Here is a 13,354-nt window from a genome sequence, read left to right as displayed (position 1 = left end):
ATACAACTAAATATTGCTTCACTAAAAATTTTTGTTTGGAAAACACCGCAGTACTCAGATGTTCCTAGGAAATGAAAGACATACCACTGTTATCTTTATTGTTCAAAGGAGAGGAAATTATTATGCAGGCTGAGAGGAGCTCCCAAACTTTTCATATGACTGTGTGCTAATATCCTCCCGGTCAAAACAGAAATTAAATGCATGCAAGCATACATACTGTATAAATGACCGCTGTATTTGACACAAACAGTGACCGTGGATCCAGCGTAGGTTTGCCAGTCATCCCTAATATACGGGACATGTCCCATAATTTATAGTTTTGTCCCCTGTCCCGTACTGACCTTTCAGGGATACCCAAATTCATTTTCAACTTTCTTAATAAAAATATATTTTTACTACCTTCTTACGGTACTTAGTTGTAACTTTATAAGTAATTTTACTTTCTTTTATCAGATTCTCTTGATGAAAATAACCCAAATGTAACGAGGAAATTTGTGTTTGCTGCCTGTTTGCAACTTGTTCAGTTGCTGTGGTTGGCTGGGGACAACAACACTGTTACTGTTTTGCTCTCCAGCCTCAGTGCTGTGCAGTTCTGGGTCAGCACTGCAACATACGGGGTCAACAAAGTAGGTTGTTACTACTTGCCATGGCCCACTTTTTTTCTGACTGCCCGTATTAAATAATAATAACATTTCTCTGTTGTCTGTTTTAAATAAATATTTTCAAATTACTTCACTTTGACAGAATTTTTTTAGCTTGTCTCTCTATTATAAACAAAAATCTTGGAAGGCTTGGAAGGAGACGATACGTGATCTTCTCAGAAGACAATTTGATGTCCCGCAAGACAAGGCAGTGAGACAAAAGGACAGCTGCTGTACAGACTTTCATATGATCGACGCGCAGCGCAACAAGCAGAACACGCAGCTCGGCAGCAGTGGCAGAAAGACAGCAGCCGATCAGACCGCATCTCCTCAGCGTGTCCCCTTCTATTAAATTATTTTCAAATGATTTTACTTTTGTTTTCCTCATAACCCATTAAAATCCTTGCTTTATGTTTTTAACTTATGTCTCTACTTTTATATAATACTAGCCATGTGCGCCCAACTACGTTGAGCGTGTTAAAGTTGTCTGTGAAGGGCTCCCTGTTTAAACGCGGCTGCCAGTCGTGAACTGGGCCCTTCGTCGCACAGCATTATGATTTTTTATAAGGGAAACAAAATTACAAAACAAAACCCTTGGACATTGATTCAATAGGAACGGCCTACTCGGAATCACTGTCCGAATAGTAATTATGTGGTGGTGGAGGAGCATTTCTGCTTCTCTCCGTTCACAGTCCATCTTGTTTTCATGACGCTGTCGTTTACTCTCACGATCTCTTCTCAACCTTTCTCCAATCTCGCAGGTTGCTTTGTGGCAATCCAAAGAGTAAGGCAATATACACGGAGCAATGGTTATAAAAGGGGGACACATAGGTATCCAGGCTCTTTAAAGCATAAATAGGGATCACTTCACTGACATGTGAGCAAGCCACGGTACCAACTGTGAGACGCACAGCACTCGCCGGCTACAACGTAACAATAATAATTTCCGGAACGTGCTGTTGTCATTCATTTTATCCACTGTCTTTCTTTCATTCATATGTTACGTAGGCACGTACCTTTTATCTTCGGCAATCTCATTCTCTAACCAGGCCTCAGGAGCTAACCAGCATAACACTGTCCACCACCCCTTTCGTTATTCCGGCACATTGTTGACACCTGTGAGTAACAACAACGTACTAAACTGGAAGGTGGTCTACGCATGCGTGGAATTCGCGGACAAACAAAGCTCAAGATCCAAATGAAAATTATATATAAAGATTAGTTAATTTAAAGCACAACAATTTGTTTAGTTTGAATGTCTGTGTTTTGAGGTGTGACTGGAGTACTACAGTCTTCAGTATTATAAGCCTGGAGGAGATTCTTAAGAGAGATATATAGAGATATTGGTCTGGGTATGTAGGGGTCATGTATAAATTTATATATATAGTAATATAGAGAGAGATTTCAAGAGTGTCCCGTATTTCTAATTTTCTAATCTGGCAACCCTAAGCCAGCCAGTAGGTGAACTAACTTATTACGCTGCCGGTCAAAATTCGTGTCACATATTGCATGTCCAACTGGGAAAAATATAAAGTGGCCTGGTGGAGTACAACGTTTTTCTAAAAAGAGAAAGCGGAACTTCACTATTGTGAGGGATGGCTGGACAAATATTCCGGTCCACACCTCCAGGCCGCCAGATGGAGCCCTCCCAGCAACATGGAAGGTCCCCAAATCTCAGCAGGACATTATGGACATTGTAGTTTTTATAAACAACCCTGCTGGATACCATGGGGACCACCAGGAGCCGCTGTAGGGAGGCTTACAGAGTGCTACGTGCCCTATAACCCAGAAGTGCGTCATGAACACATGACCGGAAGGAACGACGTGCTTCCGGGTTGAAGAAAGGGACTTTTAATCTGACCCGGAAGTGATGAGGATTTATGGATTGTTGGGATGGAACCACTTCCGAGTCAGGGACTATAAAGGACTCTGGGAAACCCCAGACGAGTGAGCTGAGCTGGGTGGCAGGGTGGCAACGCGTCTGGGAGAGGAGGATTGGTGATTATTGTATTGTATTGATTTATATGAGTAGTGTGGAGTGGAGAGTGCTTTGTGCACATTATTATTATAAAATAAATAATAATTGGAATCTTACCTGATGTTTGGTGTGGTACCTGAGGGTTCAAGGGAGCACTAGTGCCCCCTACTGCTACACTGTATGCTCGTTTCACAAGCAGGCAGACACAGACAGTGCCTGTTTGATTTTATGTCATTTTTTCCGAATACAAATAAATGACAAAACATTTGTACGATAATAAATATTTGTAAAGATTTGTGCTTATCCGAATACAGTATTTGGATTTTGCTCCACCTCTACATTACAGGGTAAGGCAGTGGTTCTCAAACTGTGGGGTGGGCCACCCTAGGGTTGGCGCGAAGTAACAAAAAGGGGGGTGCGAAGATGTGAAAAAAGAAAACAAGAATCGAAAATATGAAAAATACGTCTATTGAAACCAAAACAAATTAACTTAAACTACATTCTGATACTAGAAAAATAAATATAGAGTTAGATAAATGTCGCTAAAAGTTAAGTAGGTTTAATAAAATATGCATCTATGATATATCATTAATTAAAAAAGAACAAATTGGTATTAGTGGGCTCCTTTCAAAAAAACGTTAGCGGGGCACGATTAAAACTGTTATGAAAACTGGGGTTGCAAATACTTAAAGGTTGAGAAACGCTGGGGTAAGGCAAAACGTTTAATCTGGACCTAAACCAGCTCCAGAATGTCACATAACACTGAACTAGCTCACGCTTATGTTCTTCACTTGCAAACACGTTACGTTAAGTTCACCATTTATAGAGAAATGAGCTTGTTCAATGAAGGCGCCTCTTTTGAATTAGTTCCTGCACAACACTGTCCAACGTTATATCTTTCCTTCTTCTAAAATAAATGGATGGCCTGCTTCACCTGGCTACTAATCTGGACTGAGTGTAGAGAAAGTGCTTCACATTCCACGGCTCGGCCCCATCTTCTCCCTCCAGTACTTACCCAAGAGCAGGAGTGACAGGGTGCTGGCTATGCTGAAAGGCGAGAATACCACGTTGGCGTCTGGCTTCTCTGTTGCCTTCATCTTGTAGAATTGAAAAGCAAACTCAATAAGAGATTCAGAAAGAATTTTCCTTCCCGAGTCTGAAGGGCCGTATTCACAAAACTCCCAAGGAACATCGTAACGGTGACAGTAAGGTAGAGGGTTTGGGCTTTGGCTTGGGCTTGGGCTTGGGCTTGGGCTTGGGCTTGGACTTGGGCTTGCAGTGGGTGGATTCTCCTCCTCCTCCTCTTGGTCATCTCCTGTATTTGTGAAAAGATGAAATAAAGTAAAGCTTTATCTCACTTAACTCAAGCAACACGTTGCAACATCTAAGGGGTGTTGCATCACCCCAAACCCCAGACACAAATCTTTGTTCAATTAAAAGGTTTATTTTATTCAATACCTTACAAAAGAACTTCTCAACACCATTGGTGCAACCACAATTCTCTCTTCTCTTTCTTTCTTTCCCTTCACACTTCCCAGGCGGGCTTCATCAGCCCTCCACATCCGACTCCAACTCACCTGGACGAGGTCGAGCAGCTTCTTTTTATCTGTGAACTGAGAGAACTTCTGGTGCTGGGGCATAGCCCACTGGAAGCACTTCAGGGTTAAACAGAAGACCGGTGAAAGTAGGGATTACTAATCCTGGTAGCTCCCCCTGTAGTACATGGGACTACAAATCCCAGCATGCCTTATGGATGTCCATGTGGGAACCCTAACCCAGATAGATCATCTGTCTTCCCCTATCCCTCCATTACATTGGTAAGGAACCTCAGTCCATCCCTACCCGGGTGCCAGCAGATTCACTTTGAAATTGGCACCTCCTGGCAAAGGTAGGCAAATATGGAAGTCTCCTAAGCAGGTAAGGAATCATGCACCCTTCCAGTGCCCACGCCTGTTATCCATCACATTAAAAATTAGACAAATCCAATATTTTACAATACTGTTATTAAGTCACTTTGACAAATCAAACCTTCATATTACATTTAAATTATGTAACTGTCGAGAGGTAGTAAGTGTAAGTGTAGGGGCAGCCTAACTCCTCATTTCCATTTCTTCCCAATGTGCCACTCAGCACCTGACTATGCTGTTTATCCCATAATGCCTGCCTTGTGTCAAGACAGTGGCAATTCTTGTGCTACTCTTGTATTAAAATTCAGGCTGTAGCCCCTTCTCATTTGTATGCCGGGCACTTTTATGACACCTCCTTCTCAACTGGGATGTTGCCCTCCTCGCTTTGCTTCCCTGTTGACTTAACGGTCCTGCGGCTTCATTTAAATTCAGGAGCTGTTCTGGCACATTCACCTGGTTCTGTCACGTTAATTGCTTTTTCAAATGGTACATGAACATCAGTGCTCCGGAAGGTGCTATAGAAATTATAACTTGATAGTTTAATTTACTTTTTGGGACCTGTAATCGTTTTAATTAGGCCTACTTGAGGGTCAGCAGCTGTCATCAGTTAAGCAATCTTCATTTATATGTAGAGGCTTACTCAGAAATGCTTGTGCCATTAATTCTGTTATCAAGTTCATTTTGTCACAGCTGACAAATTTGTGTATTCTACGGGATTGCAGGGGCAGCAGGGACCGCTCCCGGCAGCACTGGGCACAAGGCAGGAACCATGGGTCAAGCATGCATGTTGGAGGATCTCCTCACCGGCTCGAATGAGGTAAATGATAACCCGCCAGGGCCAGAGGGGGCGCTGCTGCTAACATTCTCTTCTCCTTTTCTCCCCACCACTCAGCCTCGTGTGATGTAAGAAGGCCGGATGCCCAGAAGGACGCGTCATTTGAAAACTGACTGAGCTGTTGGACGGAGCTCCTGCGACTGACACTAACTTTAATGGCAAAGAGACGATTTACTTTTGTTGTTTATTTGCCTAAGAGGACTGCTTATTGAAGCCAGGAGGCGGATTTTTTGTTGGACTTTCCTGTATTAAACAGGAGTGCCCGGTTGGTATCCCTACTATTTGTCCACCTTGTCACCTGTCATTCCTGCACCCGGCCACATAAGCTAGGCCAGGATGTCAGCTTGCAGATGGACTCGCTCAGATGTCTATTTTTTATTTTATTTTATTCAATTCATTCCTTTATTCATTATATAAAATCTGCTTATTAAGAGTCATGAAGGTTGTAACCTATTCCAGCGCCAGTCTGAACATCAAGCCAGTCTAGCCAAGGCACACACATATTCATTTTAAGTCACGTTTATTTGATCAAATTATTTGAAAAATGTGGGTACTTCAGTAGAGTTGTGGAGGTTGGAGCCTATCCTGGCAGGATCAGGTACAAGACCAGAACCAACCCTAGATGGGGTGCCAGCTTACCATAAGGTGCACACACTTACATGTCAGCACACAGTCATACTTATTCTGTTCATTCATTTATCACCTTGATGACAAGGTGCAAGAAAGGATCCATGCCTAGATTAAGCACCGATCCACTGCAGAACACACTCAAACACACCCAAAAACCATTGTCTTGGGCATGTGTGGATGGACTTATCATGGACCATGTGAGGATGAATCTATTTACACACGTGGCCAGGTGCATGGAGGAAGCCATGCCTAGACTGAGCACCGGTCTGTTTCAGGGTACACTCACACACACCCAAAAACCACTATTTTGGGCATGTGTGGATGTGTGGATGGATCTATCATAGACCACATGTGGATGGACCTATCTCTACAAATTGTGTGTTTCTGTGTGTCACAGTTTCTTGAGGACGGTCCAGAGTTTAAAAGGCTGGATGGAAAAATACCAAACTCAAAACTTAAGCCTGTTATGAGATGACGATGTGCTGATTACTTTTTGAGCCAAGTCTTGCTTGAGGAAGAGGCACTCTAGAGGAACCCTCAAATATCGTAATTCTGCAATTAATTATGAATTCTTCTTGTAAATTGCTGTTGGATTGACCTATTTTATGATCAGAAAGATCAGCATCAGAGCGGTAAATAATTGCTGAAATGTTAGAGAATAGTCCTACTCAATAGTTCAACTCAACACAATCCAACTTCTGCTCCTTAGGGACAAGCTGACAAAGATGGGAGTAGATTCATACCTGGTAGCATGGATCGTGGACTATCTTAAAGACAGACCTCAGTATGTGCGTCTTGGGAACTGCACGTCTGACATTGTGGTCAGCAACACAGGAGCGCCACAGGGGACTGTACTTTCTCCAGTCCTGTTCAGCCTATATACATTGGACTTCCAATACAACTCAGAGTCCTGCCACGTGCAAAAGTTCGCTGACGACACTGCTATTGTGGGCTGCATCAGGAGTGGGCAGGAGGAGGAGAATAGGAACCTCATCAAGGACTTTGTTAAATGGTGCGACTCAAACCACCTACACCTGAACACCAGCAAAACCAAGGAGCTGGTGGTGGATTTTAGGAGACCTAGACCCTTCATGGACCCCGTGATCATCAGAGGTGACTGTGTGCAGATGGTGCAGACCTATAAATACCTGGGAGTGCAGCTGGATAATAAATTAGACTGGACTGCCAATACTGATGTTCTGTGTAAGAAAGGACAGAGCCGACTATACTTCATTAGAAGGCTGGCGTCCTTCAACATCTGCAATAAGATGCTGCAGATGTTCTATGAGACGGTTGTGGCGAGTGCCCTCTTCTACACGGTAGTGTGCTGGGGAGGCAGCATAAAGAAGAGGGATGCCTCATGCCTGGACAAACTGGTGAGGAAGGCAAGCTCTATTGTAGGCACGGAGCTGGACAGTTTAACATCTGTGGCAGAGCGACGGGCGCTGAGCAGACTCCTGTCAATCATGGAGAATCCACTGCATCCACTGAACAGGATCATCTCCAGACAGAGGAGCAGCTTCAGCGACAGACTGCTGTCACCGTCCTGCTCCACTGACAGACTGAGGAGATCACTCCTCCCTCACACTATGCGACTCTTCAGTTCCACCCGGGGGGTAAACGTTAACATTTAACATTATATAAAGTTATTGTCTATTTTTTACCTGCATTATTATCAATCTTTAATTTAATATTGTTTTTTTGTATCAGTAAGGTGCTGCTGGAGTATGTGAATTTCCCCTTGGGATTAATAAAGTATCTATCTATCTATCTATCTATCTATCTATCTATCTATCTATCTATCTATCTATCTATCTATCTATCTATCTATCTATCTATCTATCTATCTATCTATCTATCTATCTATCTATCTATCTATCTATCTATCTATCTATCTATCTAGTTCAGGTAACTTGGCTCCTAGGACACAAAGCCTGCTGATGCTCACATCCAAATTTTTTTCTTTCATCTTCATTAAAAAGAAGTTGGCAGATCATCACCAGAGAAGACCCTCAGCACCTGGCAATGTCTATGAATCGCAGACTTCAAGCAGTTATTGCGTGCAAGGGATATGCAACAAAGTCCTAAATACAGTGGCTTTAGTAGACCTGCCATAATGGTGTCATGACACAGCTCTTGTCCTCATGTTGGACAATGGTAACTATACAGGCTCCAAAGGGCACTGTAGATGCAAGCTGGGGTATCTTATGAAGCCATGAAACCCACCTGAGGAATCATAAACACCTGTGATTGTCCCAAACATTATGGTGCCCTGAAATGGGGGGATGACACCCTATAGAAAAAGTGTTGCGTGACCAAAATGTCTGTAGATTTCCTTAAATGGAAGTCTACCATGTGCACTTTAACCACGACGTCTGAATTGTATGATTTGTCATTTCAAACTGAGAGTAGAGGGGAGAAATCAAGGAGAAATGTTTCTTTGTCCCAAACATTATGGACGTCTCTGTATATGGGAAATTGAAAAAAAAAAACGTCGATCAATTATCCCTTGTTGAAATTCCAAAATACAATTTTGTTTTAGATAGATAGATAGATAGATAGATAGATAGATAGATAGATAGATAGATAGATAGATAGATAGATAGATAGATAGATAGATAGATAGATAGATAGATAGATAGATAGATAGATAGATACTGTGGGACATGGCAGGCCTTTTATCCAGGCCAATATCCCCAGGCCACCAGGTGGAACCCTGCCTGCAACATAGAGGTGCCCCGAGTTCCAGCAGGGCATCATGGACAGTGAAGTTTTTCATCACAGCCCTGCTGGATACTATGGGGGCCTCCAGGGGACGCTGCAGGAAGGCCCTGAGACTTGGGTTTCTCATATAACCCGGAAGTACGTCTTAGTCACGGCAACAGAGGGAATGACGTACTTCCGGGATGAAGAAGAGGACTTTTGATCTGACCCAGAAGTGATAGGAAGTCACGTGGACTGAGGGATTGGAAACACTTTCGGGTCACGGACTATATAAAGGACTGTGGGAGATCCCAGAGTTGAGCTCTGGAAGGGTGGCAACGCGTCTGGGAGAGTGGAGGATTGTTTATTAGTTATTGTTATTGTGTATTTATGAGTATTGTGGAGAGGAGGCTGCTTTGTGCACGTTATTGTTCAAATAAATATTATATCTGGACTTTTATCTGGTGTTTGGCATATAGTCTGAGGGTTCAAGGGAGCGAGAGCGCCCTTTATCTGTCACAATAGATACTTTATTAATCCCATTTTAACAAAATATCACAGTTAGTAAGAGTAAGTGTTCAGTACTTAACAATTTATGATTAAAAAAAACGGTAATGCTTCAAAACAGTCCAATTCCTCCGGGAGCTCTCACATGATATTTGGTCACATTTCCATCAATACTCTGCTACAGTTAAGCATTTGCTTTGAATTGCAGGTCTGCTATTGTCCAAAATCATGCTGTGGGACTGCTGGAACCAGAAATCAAAATCCAGGATAATGCCCAGCTTCGCAGCATTGGGTTTATACTCTGGGTCTTGACGAGGTTGTACAACATTTTTGGGAGGCTTCGGCTTAAAAACATTTGGGAACCCCCCCCTGGCCTATTGAAACGAAATGAACACTTCATAATGCCATTCACTTTTACATTTTTGTTTGCTTTTGCTGATCTCTCACTTGCTTCACCCCTAACAGTCGTAGGCTTTCAGTTTTGCCTAAAAAATATCCCTTTATTAAATATGACCGTGTCGTTTCTGAACTAACAGAACAGTCAGCTGACTGGAAGTGGAGGAATGCATTTTGCACGATGCCCTACATTTAACACAGAAGCAGAATTCACTAAGCGCAGATCAAATAAGGGACTCGGTAAATAAAGATGAGATTTGAGCCCTATAAAATATCAGCGCATGTTCTGACCCCAAGAGGGCGCCACTGAGACACCATTACACCCCACACAGTCGCAAATGCAAATAAAGGTTGTGTGTTTAAACAGTATCTTCACTCAACAGACAAATCACAGTCCAAAGTTTAATCATCACCATTCATTAAAGTTTCCTTCCTGTCTTTCCCCTTGACTCTGTGTCTGCAGCCCATGCCACTCTGTGCTTATACCAAAAACTTTATGGAGCCCAAGCCCTTCAGCTTGGTTTCTGGAACCCACTCTGCTTTGTGCTTATAACACGGATGTTAAGAAGTGTATGCCCCTTGGCTCGGTGTCTTGAGCCTGCTGATACCTCGGACCTTAATGAGTGTGTGCCACTCGACTCTGTGTTTGGAACCCACCTACCCACCATGGACGTTAAGAAGTGTATGTCCATTGGCTTGGTGTCAAACGTTCATGCCCCCTAACATGCCGCCCCTTGGCTGACTAGGTCACTTATTGGATTGCCTGGCTTTAATCTGAAAGCCACTCTGAGAGTGAACACGTGTTTCGGGTAACTCACCTGTTACATTGAGTTTGACAGCCAAACTTGTGATCGTTTGATGTGTATCTGATACTCTGCAGTAATACTCGCCACTGTCTTTAACCTTCAGCTGCTCAATGGTGATTGACCAGTCTATGTCATCTGAATGCTGCTGTGTGAAATGGACACGGGGATCTGTTTCATCTTCACCAGGACCCTTTGATGAGTAAAAGGCCTCTTCTCCGTTTGCCGTGTCCCGGTACCACGTCACAATGCTAGTGGGGCTGAGAGGGGACGTGAAGCAGTTCAGCACAACGCTAGTCCCCTTCTTGCACGAGATCTCTGTCTTTGGCTGGAAGACTTGCAGGGCAGGAGGTTCTGGAAAAAAAAATAACCCGACAAGTGAGGTGCAGAAAACAAGGATTACAAATGACAACAATTTGGAGGAAAGTTTTTGTCATAACTATTGAAGTTCGTGGAATCGTTTGACAACACATTGAAACTTGATACACTTGAAGCAGACATTTTGTCTATCCTGGCAGTGGAGCATCAGTGCCTTTCCTATATAAGAATGTGTCTGCTTTACATGAATTTAGGTAAATGTGACGTTAACAAGAATACCCAGTGGACCTAAATGGTGCCAAAAAGACGCAGGTCTTGGACCGCGTCTCACCCGTATTTCAGGATAGGTGGGAGCACCCAAAAGCAAATAATAACGAAATATTCTGAAGAAAATGAATGATCCTCTTTATTAATGTGGACCACCAAGGCGTGAATAGCCGTCCTAACCTGACACAGACAGGCAGACATAAGTTCCAGTCCGGCCCACACGTTTTATTTATAGCCGGGGAGCACTTTTCTCTGCTCCCCACAAAACAGGACTTAAAGCAGAGCACACATCTTCTCTCTTCTTTCTCTTTCTCTTCCTCTCTTTGTCCTTCCACTCCACTCTTCCTCTTGGCAAACTTTGTCCTCTTCCTCCTGATTCTGGCTCTCTGACTGGAGTGAGGTGGCTCCTTTTATGATGGCACTGGGTGTTCCCGGTGGCTCATTAATCAGACCTGGAATTACCCCCAGGTGTGGTGAGAGCCCAATGTAGGATTCCCTCTGGCGGCCCCCCATAGAACCCAACAGGGGCTGTGCCAAACTCCAATTCCCAGCATACCCTGTGGGAATCCATGGTGCCACGGCCGCCCACGAGAGCTGCCCTCTAGCGTCCAGGGGAAGGTATTGCCCTGCCGATGCTCTCTTCCCTGGTCCTTCCATCCAGCTGGCGTCCTGGCCAGGTAATGTCCATGGCCACCCATCACAATAATTACATCTCTCTCTATTATGAAAAAAAATCTTGGGACGAGACAAGACTTTTTTTTCCGGCAATGAGACGTGATCTTTTGAAGAGAGACAGAGAGACACTTTCACGTTCCGCGAGACGGTCAAGTCACGTCATGCTTACAACCTTTGGAAGCAAGTTCCGTGATACACATGTAGAGCAGGTTAGAGATAATAGAAGTAGGAAAATTCGAACGTCTCAAAAAGATGACAGTAAAGATCGCATTAGTGCAAACAAACGAAAAATATTACTTGGTGAAATAACGGAACAGTGAAAAGAGATTGCATAGTGTTTGAGGATGTCTGGGGGAGAAGAGAGACAAGGCAGTGAGACAAAAGGACAGCTGCTGTACAGGCTTTTAAAAATTCGAAGCGCCGCACGAGATGCAGATCATGTGGCATGGCAGCAGCAGCAAGCCAGCACCTGATCGAGCAAAGAGGAGGTAAAAAAAATGTATTTGTTCCCCATTGTATCACCGTTTAAGAGGGGGTTTCGGAAGAGCGACCGCATCTCCTTGGGATGCGTTTAGCCCCCCTCTTCATAAAGGCGCGTAGCGCAGGTGGAGGGGAGGGGGATTGGCGAGCGAAGCGAGCAGGTGGAAAAGCCCCCTAGTTTTATTAATTAAAGACTGCAAAATTTCACCGAATATACCAATTAATTTCAGCTTGTGAGGGTTGTAAGAGCCTCTCATAGACAATGCACTGATATATTGGCAAACAATTATTATAATTTAAAAAACTAGCAAATGGCTCTTACAGTAGGTGAAATCAAAATGCTGCATTCCATTTGAAGCGGCAGGCTGGAATTTTCAAATTTCTAGTTGGAATTTTCCCCTGGAATGCCCCCGTAAGTTGGATTTCTCTCTTATCTCTCAGTAGTGTTTTGCTGCATTCCATTGGAAGTAGGAATTCAAAATTGCAGAGTTGCTTGTTGGAATTTTCATCTGGAATGCCCCCTTAAGTTGGATTTCCAACTCAGAAACTCGGGCTCGGTCTGCCAATTCCAAATCTGTCTGACGTCAACCCAAAAAGGGTGATGTATACCGTGAACTTTAATGACCGGATATAGTTTCTTAGAGCTTCTCTCTATTTGTGTCTCATTAAATCAGTCGTACAAACAGTGCTGTCCAACGTCTATCCATGGAAGTGTTGCAAACGATGTTTGGATCAGCAAAATACTTTGTAATGCATTGTTATCTTATTATTATTATATTATTTCAAAATCTTCCTCTTAACATATAAAGCCTTAAATGACCGAAGTCTGGCTTACTTGTCTGAACTTATCATGACTTACAAACCAGAGCGCACATTAAGATATCAAGATGCCGGTCTGCTTATGAATCCAATGATTAATAAAATAACAATGGGAGGTCGAGCTTTTAGTTACAGGACCCCTAAACTGTGGAATGGTCTGCCTGCTACTATAAGAGATGTCCCTTCAGTCTCAGCTTTCAAATCCCAGCTCAAGACTCACAACTTCAGTTTAGCACACCCTGACTAGAGCTGCTGATTAACTGTACAGACTGCATCTCTGTTGTTAGTCATTAGCACTAAAACGTAAGTAATATGATAGTTAGAATTTGTTACTGACTCTAACCTATTCTGTTTCTCTTCTCTGTACTCAAATGTGGCACTTGGTGCCACGGCCC

The 13,354-nt window shown here is 43.3% G+C and overlaps 1 protein-coding gene across 2 annotated transcripts in view; it reads right to left on the bottom strand.

The window, feature by feature from the left end:
* Positions 1-13,354, bottom strand: part of LOC114659630 (plasma protease C1 inhibitor-like) — a 58,595-nt gene that overhangs the window by 19,424 nt on the left and 25,817 nt on the right. For both annotated transcript variants that reach the window (XM_051932548.1, XM_028812213.2), the window contains exons 6-7: positions 10,416-10,754; positions 3,635-3,934 (exon numbers count right to left, since the gene is read on the bottom strand). In XM_051932548.1, the coding sequence (XP_051788508.1) occupies positions 3,635-3,934; positions 10,416-10,754 (639 nt within the window). The remainder of the gene's footprint in view (positions 1-3,634; positions 3,935-10,415; positions 10,755-13,354) is intronic.

This window comes from Erpetoichthys calabaricus, chromosome 10 (genome assembly GCF_900747795.2).
Source record: "Erpetoichthys calabaricus chromosome 10, fErpCal1.3, whole genome shotgun sequence".
NCBI lineage: Eukaryota > Metazoa > Chordata > Cladistia > Polypteriformes > Polypteridae > Erpetoichthys > Erpetoichthys calabaricus.
This window is presented reverse-complemented; position numbering and strand designations above follow the sequence as displayed.